At 33.4% G+C, this 14,641-nt stretch overlaps 1 protein-coding gene across 1 annotated transcript in view; it reads right to left on the bottom strand.

Annotated features, from left to right (window-relative positions):
* The window catches only part of LOC126884787 (switch-associated protein 70-like), a 35,861-nt gene extending 21,220 nt beyond the window's left edge, over positions 1 to 14,641 (bottom strand). The window contains exon 1 of the mRNA XM_050651013.1: positions 14,389 to 14,641. Coding sequence (XP_050506970.1) covers positions 14,389 to 14,490 — 102 coding nt within the window. The 5' untranslated portion in view covers positions 14,491 to 14,641. The remainder of the gene's footprint in view (positions 1 to 14,388) is intronic.

The following is a 14,641-nucleotide window of genomic DNA, read 5'->3' as shown; positions in this document are numbered from 1 at the left end:
AGCGGAGTACCAGCAGTAATATTAAAAGTTAGAGGAGATAAACTGCAGCAGAAGATAACTCGACTTATAAGAATATGAAAAAACGAAAAAATGTCAGAGCAATGAAACACAGCACCCATCTGCCCAATTCAAAAGAAAGGTGATAAAACTGTCTATGAAAATTACAGAGGAATCGCACTATTTTAAGCAGTATATAAGGTATTGGCAAAAATTATAAGAAGTAGAATAAAAACCTATGAGACAGAGCTAATAGGAGAATACCAGACTAGTTTCAGACAGGGAAGAACCACTACCGACCAAATTTTTATGCTAAAATTATATGCTCTTTATTATTTTTAAACAGACTTACTACTATATCTCACAAAACTGACTAATTGAAGCAATAAAATCACTAGGAAAACTTCAATAGTGGATTAAAACAGGGAGACCCCGTGCCAACAGACTTATTCAGCCTAGTACTAGAAAAATTAATTAGAGGAGTCTAGATCCAGACAAGAAGCACGATTCTGAATAAAAGACAACAGTACATAGGTTTCGCAGTGTAATTTGTTCACAAAAAGATATAAAGAATTAGTGATTCTTTATATAGACATGGGTCTGAAGAAATCCTTAATAGTTGAGTCAAATTAAAATAAGACACAAACAAATTTGGTAACTTGTTCTTCGTGAGAATAACGAAAAAAAAACAAATCTCAAATATATATGGGTTGTCCATTTACATTTTTATAGCGACAAACGTTATATTTCAAAAACATACTTTTTCTCCTTTTGTTTTCATGCTATCTAAAAATTAAATCAACTGCTGTCGTACTTTCATGTAGCATGAGTTGATATCTTCATTAGAATTTTCAATTTTCATGAAAATGTCGACAGGTGTTCGTAATAGCTCTGTCTACCTCGCCAAATACAGAAAAATTCAGGTTGTTTTGATTTTGTGTGAATGTGAAAACTTGTAGTGTGTCAAGGCTGGACATCGGTGTTGAAAAAGTTACACGAATATAATATATGTATGTATTTATATTACATACATTCAATACTGTATTTACTCTTTATAAATAGTTGATTAAATGCTTTCATAAACAAAAATATTTCATAGAATATTTGTAAATAATCACTTCGGGCAATTTGAAGGCAAAATAAAAAAAATTAAAAATAACTATTTTCTATGAAAATTTATGTTTAATATTATATTTTGACTACAACATAAAATATACTAATATTCTTATTATATCTTATCTAATCACTTATTTTAAAAACAGTAAACAATATTAAAATACTCGATAAAATGAAAGAACTATTCGAACATTCCACTACTACCTACTTAAACTGTCAACTTCTTATATGCATTTTCTGACGTACCAAATTACATTAACAATAAACGAAATTTTAAACCAAAACTGCATGAGAGATCCCTGAAATTAATCTTTCCACCACCAGAAAAAATCTCAGTACTTTTGCTCGATTACAGATTACATATACATGTAAAGGATAACATAAAAAAGAAAGAAATAATGCCATGAAGAAAACGAGCCAAAAGAAAAAGCACTTACACAGTGGTGTATTTAAATTTATATGTGGTAACCAAAAAATTTACATCCGTCAAACTTAACAAATGTCTAAAACCTCTTTATAGCAGAACGCAAAAAGACTATATTCTACGAAAACATTTCACCTTTCTATACTAAATTTACAATCAAGATGCAGTAGAAATAAACAAACCAAGACACGTTAAATGCTACTAGGAGCACTCCCAAATCATAATTTACAATGTATATAATGTTACCGGCCAAACCCGATTTCAGGACAAACTAGTTTATCCTGATATAAATACACACACTTCAGGCCAAACTAGTTTATCCTGATATAAAGACGCACACTTCAGGCCAAACTAGTTTATCCTGAAGTGTATGTTTTTATATCAGGATAAACTAGTTTAGCCTAGTGTAAACCAATTTAATCTAGTCTAGTCTAAGTTTAGAAAACACTATTAAGAGTTGTAAAACTTTTAAGTATTTAGGGTAAATGATAAACCGAGATGGCACTTGTATAAAAGATATAGAAATGAAAATAGTATTGAGAAAACAAGCCACGAAAGCACTCCATGCAGTGATATAGAAGAACTTCTTCTTCTTACGAATGTATCAATATCTTGTCCTTACATGTCCTTACATGTTCGCTAAATTACTTTCGACTCGGCTAAACTAGGCCAGACTAGGCCATACTAGTTTATCCTGAAGTGTGAGTCTTTATTATATTAGGATAAACTAGTTTGGCCTGAAATGTGTGTATTTATATCAGGATAAACTAGTTTGGCCTACGCGCGATAGGACAAACTAGTTTGGCCTAGGCCATACTATTTTATCCTAACGTGCTTAGGACAAACTAGTTTGTCCTGAAATCGGGTTTGGCCGGTAACATATAGGTATATATTGTAAATCCCAAATCATGATTTCTAGTGCTCCTAGTAGCATTTAACGTGTCTTGGTTTATTTATTTCTACTGTATCTTGATTGTAAATTTAGTATAGATCATAATCATTCTTTTAGTGATCAATTTCTCAAATTCATCATCAGTGTCATCGCAGCTAATTATGAGTCAAAGCTTTCTTCAGAACTCTCTTTCATTCACCCCTGTTTCTGTCAATTCTTCTCCATGCTGCCCAATTCCATTTTAGTGACACGATTTTTTCGATAGCTTCTGTTGTTTTTTATTCTTGTTCTGATTCGGTCTCTCAGGGAAACACCCAACAGCTGGCGTTCCGTAGTCCTCTGAACAAGGGCGGATCCAGCAATCTTGCAAGGTGGGGACAATGAAATAAAAAAAATTTCGTCACTGGCGTACGCAAGATTCTTTTTTGGAATGGGCTGTTATTTTCTTTTTCTTCATGTACCATGTCCTTTCAGAACGTTGGTTACCATCATAGCTATCTTAATTTTATTTACTGCCACCCTAAATCAACCACGAAGTGTTTCTTCGTCCTGCACTGAGTTTTCCTTCTATTTTCACTTGCATAATATTTTGTAGCAACCTATATTTGAGACCTCTCATTACATGTCCGAAATACTCCAGCTTGCTCTTCTTGATGCCTTTTATAATCTCAGTAGTCTTGCTGAGACGTTCTAGTATTGTGGAGTTTCGAATCTTTTCCACCCAAGAAACTCTTATCACATCTCGAAAGCTTCAAGCCGATTTAGATCGATTTTATTCACAGTCCAAGACTCGACACTCGACACCATACAATAAGACCGAGAACACGTACTTCCCTTTTAGCAGCGAAGTAGGCGGATCCTTGGTAAAGTTTATCAGTAGTACCTACCATAAAAACCAACTATATTAATTGTTATTTAATCACTATTAGACGAAGACGCAGTATTGCCCGAAATCTTTCACATAAATAAATTAAATAAATTGTGGCAATATAAGTGAAATTAATTTCATTTTATCATTCATTAATTATACAACAAATTCTAGTCTATGACTTATAGTTTGGGCAAATCTATTAATAATATTTTCTATATTAATTTCTAAATCAAAATGAACATGGAGTAAAGTTAGACCTAACAATCGATCCTGACTTTTGTTGCTAAGCCAAGTTATTTGGCCAAGGCATTTGAAAGCAGAAAACAATCGTTTTGCAGGCGATGTACTAAAAGGCAAAGTGAGCAATATTTGTAATAGTATTTTACAATGTGGAAATACGTCTTCATCGCAAAATTTAAAGCTTTGCATGGATGAATTTTTACTGTTTGTACTTCAGATCTTAAAATAGCCTCAGATGAGAATGAAATTATTTTTTGAGACCAAACTGACTCATTAATTTGCCACAAAGAAAAAACAAATTACTATTGTTATCTGGTATCTGGCATTAGGTGGTAATAAACAGATTTATTATGGAAATTTTTCATTAATTATGTTCCAAAGACTTTTAATAATTTTCGATTCCAAGGAATTCTGTTTTATGTTTCGGTTATTCAGTTATCAACAGGACTCAAAACTCACTATTTATTTTCAATCGTAATTATCTCTTTCTTAAAAAAGTGTCAGTAGACACCAGGCGATGTCTCAAGGAGGGGGCAATTGACTCCATTGACCCCCCTTGGATCCGCGCCTGCCTCTGAACATGCGAATCTTGTTAACCATCTTCTTGTGAGTGATAATGTTTTTGCTCCATAAGTGAGTACAGGTAAAACACATTGGTCAACAATGTTCCTTTTGATGCATATGAGTAGGTCCGATTTAAGTCATAGTTTAATTTACAAAACGCTGCCCAGGCTAATCATGTTCTGGTTATCTTTGCCCAGTCGAATTTCATATCCTAAATAAGGCTAAATACTTATACTATGAGGTCTGCTCAATATCCTTTCCATCAAGAGCAATATTTTGATTTAGCACCAGCTTAGTCATTATTTGCGTGTTGTTCATATTAATCTCTAGTCCGATCTCCAAAGAAGCATGCTATAATGTTTACAACATTAATATTGCATCGTTCATAGATCGTCTATAAGGTAGGGATGGGAAAAACCTACCGTTTATAACCTAAAACCAGTTTTTTCACTTCGCAATAACCGGTTTTGCCGGTCGTTTTTTTGTCACGGTTATTACGGGATTTTTCTTTTTAATGTAATAACCGCTGAAAAACCGGATAAGTTATCTTAGATAATAAAACCTTAATAGTTAGCGGATAATAAAAAAATAATGAATTCCGAGAAAAAAACTGTTTGTTTAAATTCATCAATAATTCTTGATTTTTTTTTTGTTTATATTCGTTAATGACTCTCACGCTCACTAAAATTTGTTTAAGAAATGTTATAAGCTGAACTAGCTATTTTGATGAAATTGATACTAAGCAGGTCATGTTTGCTGAATTAGGGATCCTATTAAAAACAGATATTAAAAGATATTAGTATAAATATCAATCAGCTGTGTGGTGTGCAGAATGTGCAGTCATAGTTGCATTATTTATAATAAATGCTATACCTACACAAACGAGCCTGTGGGATCACTTTAAAAAATGAAAAAAAAAATAGTTTTGTGTATCTTGTATAAAATGTGATTTTTTCGGATATATAATAAATTTGCAAAACATTTAGGACAATAATACATCCAGTTCAGAATTTTAACAATGATTCATTATTTGTTTTTACTAGTTTTACTATTTTTGATGTTACATTTTTGTTTTTATAATTAATATACACGTATACACGTTATAGTCTTATTTACTTCATAATTACGTTTGTAGTCTTATTAATTTCACTACTTTTGTATTTTTTAATTATTTGGTATTATGTATTTGAACCCGAAACTTTCATTGGGTTAGTTTATTATTATAAAGGTTGTAACAAAAAAGTAGATCATAAATTAAATCACATATTCTGGGACCAAAAATAGATCGATTTAACCTAATTTACCTTAGTACAAATGTCCACTTAAAAAAGTTACAGCTCTTTGAAGTTACCAAATGAAAATTGATGTTTTCCAATATATCGAAAATTGTGAGATTTTATATTGAAAATAGACATTATGGAGTATCACAAACTAAAGTACAATGTAAATGTGACATTGTAACTTACTGAGTATTGAATATTGATTCAAAAAACCTAAAACCGGTTTTTGGAATAACCGGTTTTTTTACCGGTTATAACCTTTAGGTTAAACCGTAAGTTAAAAAAAACGGTTTAACCGAAAACCGGTGTTTTGTCAACAACTGCCATCCCTACTATAAGGTGGATGACATCTGCGAATCTCAAATGGGTGAGCTTCTCTCCATTTATGTTGATACCATATTCATTCAGATCTGCCTTAACAAGTATGTTCTAACTAAACGGATCGTGAAACTGGAGAGACGGTGTCTCAACGCCGTACTCCTCGCTATATTCAGAATTTATTTGTTTCTTGTTGTGGCATTTTGGGAGAAATATTTGATTATGTTAATTCAGATAAAAAATGAAACGATTGGATCAAATAAATCTTCGCAAGTCACACTGCTAGACAAAAAGACCAACGTTGGAACGCCACATTACAACATTGGAGACTTTACTAAAGGAAACGACCAAGAGGAAAATAACAGATGTGATGGGTAGATGACATCAAAAAATACCGGGAACAGATTGAAGTGTATTGCTCGGGATAGAGATACATGGAATGAGTTGGGATGCCTATGTCCAAACATGGACGATAGCAAATTAAGAAGAAAAATAGTCATGCTTATTAACACCCTAGTAAATGCTCAGCAGTGCTAAATTTTTGTTTTTGTGTGTCCAATAACGATGTATGTAGTGTATAATTCAACATTGATTCATAATAATCTTTGTTTATATTTTAACTGCGTTTTTAAATATGTTTGTTTTTAATTTTGCAATGTTTGATAACACCCTACAAAAGAATTGTTGAAAAACACGAAGTTCATTTGCACGAAAAAGGTTCAGAATTAAAAATCTGAAAAAATGTCCTTTTTTAGTTGTATAAAAAACAGTGTAAAATATAGATCATGAATACAAAGATAAGAAAATACTATATCTATTTTTATCAAATGTTACATAGCTACGTGTGGTAGAGAACGAAATATTGTTTACAGATATGGTTAAAATGGTTAACATTATTGGATGACTCATGGACATAACTTTTTCTCTACGTCAAAAAATGTTTTCATAATGTTTATGCAAAATTTAAATGTACTTATACAAGTTATTAACATTTTAAATTAGCATAAAGTGAAGATTAGTATAACGGAATATTTTTTCAGAAAATATTTTAACATTAGTAAGAATGTTGAATTTTTTTCAAGACAAAGGTAGATTTTGGCCTGAATTGGAAAGGAAAGAACATGTTTTATTATTTTTCAAGCTGAAGCTGAATAAGCAGTGGCGTGCTGGAACTTTTCAAGCGGCCCGGTGATTTTATAGAAAAGCGGCCTCCCATCATCATTTTACCTTCTATTATCAGAATTTTTTATTCGTTATTTATAAAACAAAAATACCAAAATATAAATTATTTTTAAATCAAACATAAGACTTTGAATTCAATGAAATTTTTTAAGATTTGCTATATTTTATTATCACCTATCATCACATATCACATAAAATATAGTTTCAAAAGTTATGCATTACCTAAAATTATGCTCATTTTCATAGTTGATTTTTTCGTGAACAGATTAACGGATTCCGCTATTTTTTTTACTATTTTAGATTTTTCTTTGGTATTTACCCAGTTGGGCAAAGGTTTACTCAAACTTCTTTTTTTTTAACTTATACCGGGTAGAAGAAAAGATATGTTTTTCTGATGTTAAGTTTGAAACACCCTGTAGGGAGGACAGGAGGACAAGGATAAATGTTGATATACATCGAAATCGTATTGTACCTAGTCTTATATTTTATGAACATTTTGTTTTTTGAATGTCCCTGATATCTTTAGAAACATAGAAAATGGACGGTTTAATTCGTTAACATGACATGTTTTGTCTGAAACAAAACTAAATTAACAATAAAAAATAACAGCTAACAAACCTTTAAAAACAGAGAGGCATATAACGTTAACAATTCTGGTCGAAACCTTAAGATATATTTATCGACCAAGTGAGCGGCATGCACAGCGCAACATAAGAGAGACGAGATTGTTTAATAGAGGCTCTGTGATGTTTGGGGTGGACTTTCCTTGAGAGTGAGTACGGATTTTGTGTCTACGTGGAGGCTCTTTAAATAGCGAGGGGTACATTGCACAGATTTTCTTTATTTGAACACTTTGTTCCTTTCGCACTATATATAGAAAATAATTTCATCTTAGTGTATGATAAGACATAACCTCCTCACGTGTCGCATGTCATCAGTTAAAACACATATTAAAGAGTAAAATCGTCTAGTTTCTTTGTTATTAAAGATATCAGAGAAACTAAAAAAATAAAATGTTCACAAAATATGGGACTACAACATAACTTCGATGTATACCTACCCACCCTTGTACGTTTTCCTTCCTACTTCCTACAACTTCCTGAAACTTTTGTTTCAGTTAAAACACATGTTAAAGAATAAAACCGTCTATGTTCCTTGTTTCTAAAGATATCAGTGACATTCAAAACAAAATGTTTTTGAAATATTTTCTTAATATCATTCGATTAGAAATAAAAAAAAAATGTTTGTTACATCTAAAATTTTTTGGTAAAAAATCTAATTTGAGCGGCCTCAAGAGGCCGCAGCCTTTCGGTGATTGCACCGATTCATTTATATGGCCAGCACGCCACTGTGAATAAGTTATGAAAGGACTTTTATGATTATTTTGCTCAATTTTTCTGAAAGACAAGAATCTTCGTCTCACTGCCTTTCCCAAACGCGAGTAATAGGCCTGTCACCCACCCCCGTAAAGAAAAATGTGAATACAAAACCTTTAAACAAGCCTCTGATAGGAAAATTTTTTCGTCTGGGAAAATATAACATAAAACTAACCGCTGCGTACAAGAAACTAAAGTAGAACAGTGATCAAGAGTAAATAATTTGGAATAGCTTTTGTAGCTGATAATAATGTAAAGCACAGTATGCTATCACGACGACCTAGATGCATTCCTGAACATAAAGAATCGTCCCCTAACAGGACCGATAGAGTTACAAACAGAAATGGAAGAATAATTATAGAAGACGAATAATTATCTAACGAACACCTAAGACACCATGAAAATTGGGCTCATTGGCCCAACCCACTTTCCAGAACTCATTTGGATATAGTAGTAGTAGCTAAAAACCAAGGACTACAAACAGATATCCGAACCTTAAACGAAGGATCAGAAGACCACAACTCCGTACTCCTAGAAATAGACACATGGAAAGTAGATAACATCACAACAAAGAAACGAAACAAAACAAAATGATGGTCAAACTCCAAACGACAAGTGAGCAATGGGATTGAAAACGTTCCTACAATCCTACAATAAATAGAAGAAAAAGTCGTACAGCTCGATAACATCATAAAAGAAGCACTAAGGAATAGATATCAAAAGTTAACCATTTTAAATACCTAGAATGTTGGATAAACGAGACACTAAATCCGGATGAAAAAATTAAAACTCGTATAGAAATAATTGCAAGAGGAGCATTTATGAAACTTAGATCTATTTAAAAAAAAAAGTGAAAGAACTTGCAGGTACACAAAAACGTAAGCAGCCAAATACCCTGTATAATGTCAACGGAAACATAATAACAGAACTAGAAGAACAGTTGAAGACATGGAAAAACTATGTTGAAGAACTCTTTGCAGATGATAGACAACAATCTGAACTAAGTAACATCGAAACGAAAGGAGACGAAGGTCCAGAAATAACGGAAGAGGAAGTAATATACGCACTAAAAAGAATGAAAAACGGTAAAGCCCCAGGTCCAGATGAAATACCAACGGAAATCCTTAAACTGATAGAAGAAGACTCGATCCACATTTTAATTGAACTTTTCAATAGCATTTATACATCAGGAAAAATACCACAAGAATGGCTTTTATCCACCTTTGTTATTATTCCAAAAAAGATGAATGCCAAACAATGTAGTGATTACCGTACAATCAGTTTGATGAGCCATGTACTGAAAATTATACACACTAGAGTACACAGAAAACTGGAAATGGACATCAATGGGACTCGGAACAAGAGAGGCGTTGTTTGCACTGAACGTTATGTCTCAAAGATGTCTTGACATAAACCAAGATGTATTCATGTGTTTCATAGATTATAACAAGGCCTTTGATAAAGTGCGGCATGATCATCTAATCAGACTCCTGGCAGAAAAGAATTTAGATAAACGAGACATTCGACTAATAGCAAATATGTACTACAATCAGAAAGTAGTAGTGAGAGTAGAGAATAATACCACTGAAGAAATTGAAATAAAGCGGGGTGTGAGACAAGGGTGTATACTGTCACCAACCCTGTTTAATCTCTACTCCGAAGACGTAATGAATAGAACACTCTCTGAGCAATCCATAGGTATTAAAATAAATGGTGTTAGATTAAACAATCTGAGATTTGCTGACGACACTGTTCTGATCGCAGAAACACTTGAAGAGTTACAGACAATGGTGAATAAGATAGCAGACTGCAGCGAAGAATATGGACTATCTGTAAACATAAAGAAAACTAAATTTATGGTAATATCGAAATCAACACGAAATGTCCAAAATTTATATTTACACAATGAAATTATCGATCTAGTTGGCAAATACAAATATTTAGGCACTTTTGTAAATGAAGACAACGATAGCTCAGCAGAAATCAAAATAAGAATAGAAAAAGCCAGATCCATATTCACTAAAATGAAAAGAGTGTTCTGTGGAAGAGATTTGAGCCTTGAAATGAAACTTCGCCTGATAAGATGTTACGTACTTTCTGTGCTGTTCTACGGAATGGAGTCATGGGACGCTGAAAAAGATTGATATCAAAAAATTGGAGGCATTTGAACTGTGGATGTATCGCAGAATCTTGAGAATAGCATGGACGGAGAGAGTCACAAACGTCGAGGTCTTGAGAAGAATGAATAAAGAAAATGAAGTCATATTTACGATAAAAAAAAACGAAAACTGCAATACTTGGGACACATTACAACAGGCGAAAGATATGAACTGCTTCGAATAATTATGCAGGGGAAGATAGCAGGAAAAAGATCCATAGGAAGAAGACGAAACTCCTGGCTAAAGAATCTACGGGAATGGTATAGCTGTAGCAACAACGAATTGTTTCGGTCAGCAGTTTCGAAAATACGTATAGCCCTGATGATCGCCAACCTTCGGAACGAAGATTGCACTTGAAGAAGAAGATCTATTCTGAGCAATTCTCAGCTGAACTTACAACTAAGAATCAAGTCCCTAAAATGTTATATGTGTATCCTGTATTACTAGAATGTGAAACGTGGATCATGTAGGTTAACATGATGAACATATTAGAAGCCTTCGAGATGTGGTCATTTCCTAGAATGTTCAGAATATCATGGGTTCAACTCATTTCAAACAGATAAGTCTTAAACAGAGTAGGTCAAGGCGAAGGTGACTTAATGAAGATGATAAAAAAGAGAAAACTTAAACATCTGGGGCATATAATGAGAGGTAGCAGATACTGAAATGAATACTCAACGGATAGATCGACGGAAAAAGAGGAATTGGTAGGAAGAAATAATAGGCATGGCTCCGAAACCTTCGTCAATGGACTGGCTTATTAGCAGATGAATTATTACATGACGGGCAAGATCGAGAGAACGATATCGGCAATTTATCAAGGAAGCTACCCACGCCTAAAATTTGGGCACGGTATTTAAAGAAGAAGGAATAGCACTACTGAATTAGAATATGAAGTTCATATGAAAAGATTTAGAACATTAATCAGGAAAAAAAGAAATCATTAGGAGAACGAACAGAGCCAAAAAGAGAGCCATAAGAACAAGAAATCAGGAAGGCCATAATAGAGGAAACCAACTAAATCGACAAGTCAAACATTTTACACAGGACAATACGTAAAAGAAATGGAGGAAGGGAGCCAAAATATGCTAGAAATATGGAGGCTCTAAATAATATTACTCTATGGAAGAGATAGCCCAGATGATGAGAAGGACTCTTGAGAGAGAGTGTACGCTAATTTTATCACCAAGACGAAAATATACACTTTATCAAAGACCTCAATAAAAAAACAGAACTAGAAACACCCGAAAAATAAGACGAAATCCATCAGAGAAATAAGTAAACTCATCAGAAAAATTTCAGTAAGGAATGCACGTGTTCCAGAGGAAATCACTAACAGGATTCTGAAGTATCTTCCTTTGAAAACATTTGTTAATTTAAAAAATTTAACAAACGCAATACTAAGCTCTTCCCAAACCGATGGAAGGAAGCCCGTGCAATCATGATACCCAAGCCAGGAAAGGGCAAAGAATTTCGGCAATATTACAGGCCGATTCCAGCAATCAGCAAGATAGTAGAGCGAGTCATCCAAACCAGACTCCAATGAGAGACAGATAGGCTAGGCATAATCTCAAAAGCATAATTCATACAGATCGCTGGATTCAACGACAAGCAATATACAGGAGACGTCTGAACCAGGAGGTTCATGGTCTAGATAGAATCAGTTCTATCTGAACACGGAGCCCAGGATGCTGGAGAGCCACAAGGGGTGGTGTTTCCCACCTTTTTGTATAGCATATTATTATGTATCACTTTATCAATCAAAGATAGAGTAAAAATTTTAATTTTTTAATTATAACGCGGGCACATAAATTTGATACACCCTGTATATTGATTTGTAACTATTTAGTAGAAGGTAGCTTTTACGCAGTGGGTTCATCCTTAATGAGTTTTTCCCTGACGACTTAAAGACATTTGTAAACAAAGTGAAGTGAAAATACAATTTATTTCGGATTATAATTTAAAAAGATTGTTTGTTATGGGAAAGGTAAGATCCACAGGTAGCTGTAATTATTAGTTTTTAGGAAAATAAAGGTAGAGAGATTTGGAATTTTAAGTCTGTTTGTTTAAGCACAAGAATATTTGTATAATTTCCGGAAAGTGATTAGTTTGAGTAGAAGTATTGTTTGAAAGAATGCCTGGGTTTTTTCGAATGAAAAAGAGGAAGGTGTAAAGAGAAATGTTTCTGATTGGCTTGGCCATTTGGAATGGGGAAAGGGAGGTTGAAATGTTGAGACAGTTTGGAAAAGAAAGATCATTGTGTGGCCGGCATCCGAGAAGGGCAGTCGAAAGTTTTCGCGGATAGTTCAGAAGCAAGTACTAGTGGTTGTTTGTTAGTGGAGAGTAGCTGAATAGTGGAACGAGAGACAAATCAAATCGAGAAGCAATACCTCTTTGATTCTGTAAAGTCCAAGAGAGTAAGTTACAACAATTATAGTTATTAAAATTATTTGTGATACCAAGTAAAAAAGATACTTGGGTCTCAGGAGATTATTGTTGAGATAAAGAGAGTTTTGGAGTTTATTGAACGAGTACTGGTCAAAAGCGGCCTGGCTTGTGTTTTGGAGAAATAGTTGCTGGTATGCTGCTGGATTGATGCTGAGAACGGAGAGGGATTTGATTGGTAGCCTAACATAATCAACAAGAAAGATCTGTTTGGGACAAGAGGAGACATCATTGTGTGTGAATCAAAAAGGTCAGTCAATAACTTATGTGATAGATGTTCTTTATAATCAGAAGTTAAAAATTTTGCGTAAAAGCGTATGAGTTAAGATTCCAACATTTCAAAAATTTACTAGGAAGTATAAGTAGTTTTGCAAATACCTAAATTTGTTTGTTTAGCTTATTTTATTTATGGTATCAGGAACAAAGCGATAAATATTTGCTTGAATTAGAGTAATTATATGGTAAAAGTTTCATTTGGACAATTATGCCCACAGGATTTAATTGATAGATTTTCAGAGCATTGCTTTTGATAATAAAGGTATTTGTATGTGCTTATTTATGATTTTTCTATTTATTTCCTTTTCCTATTTTATCCGATAAGGATCAACTAAGAGATACTGAAGCCACGAGAAAGGATAAGTATAACCTAAGATAATTTTAGTTATTTTTTTATGAGAAAAAGGCACCCTGAGATTTTTTCTTAATTTTTTTTTGTATGATTTGCGTCAATTCAATAATTAATTAAATAAATTCTAATTAAAATAAAAGTAATAGAAAGCAGATCATAACAATATATACAGCAGACGTTCCAACAATACTCGGAACACTACTCAGCCTTTATGAAGACGACGCAGCAATTGCGTTAAAACACATGAACATGGTTGTAGAAAGAATAGCTAGATACAGTAGAAAACATGAGGAAAAATACTGGACATGGAAAAATACAGAAATCATACTGGACCCACGTGCCAATAAAAAAACAGAGAAAGTCAGAGCCGTGATAAGAGGACGCACAGAAAGAAGAATCAAATTAGCAATGAAAACAAAATTAAGACTGATAAACTTAATCACAATATCCATCACTTGCATGGGGACAGAGGACAGACTGTAACACCAATAAAAAGAAGATACAAACCTCACACAACATATGCTCAAAGAAGCTGCAATTGTGTCTAAATCCGAACCGTACGAACAGATGATCCAGTTATAAGTAACGATGAACACCGCAAAGGGACTTTTTTGTGTCTTGGAAAATTAGCTGTGATTGGCTCAATTTTTAATATTTTTGTACCAAAATTTCATAAAATACTCTTGAAATGTTGTACTGTAATGTACCAATGTTATAAATACATTTATATAACACAAATTTTCAAAAACAACTCTTAAAAATATGTTTAGAATATTGAAACTAAAGCCTGACTCCCCCTTAAGTCAAAGCTCTCATCCCTAATCCAAAATAGTTGCAAATTCGTGAAATATACTATAAATTTAAAAAAAAAATTAAAAAATATGTTCAAATCTTACCTTTAACTTTGATTTGTGTACCAATCCAGAGCGATCTTGCTGCAACGCCTCAAAAGCCAGCCACAAACAATTAGCAGTATTTTCCAATACCACTGCCATCATACACAATCACCTAATCTACCACTTATTTTGTTATCCAACTTGGTTCACTGAGATGGTATGACTCATTTGCCGAAGCGTTTTATCTTTTAGTAGCCCACATTCGACTGACTGCGGCTGGAGTCAACCTCGAACACAACTCAACTAACTCGAG

The sequence above is a fragment of the Diabrotica virgifera genome, chromosome 5 (assembly GCF_917563875.1).
Source record: "Diabrotica virgifera virgifera chromosome 5, PGI_DIABVI_V3a".
NCBI lineage: Eukaryota > Metazoa > Arthropoda > Insecta > Coleoptera > Chrysomelidae > Diabrotica > Diabrotica virgifera.
This window is presented reverse-complemented; position numbering and strand designations above follow the sequence as displayed.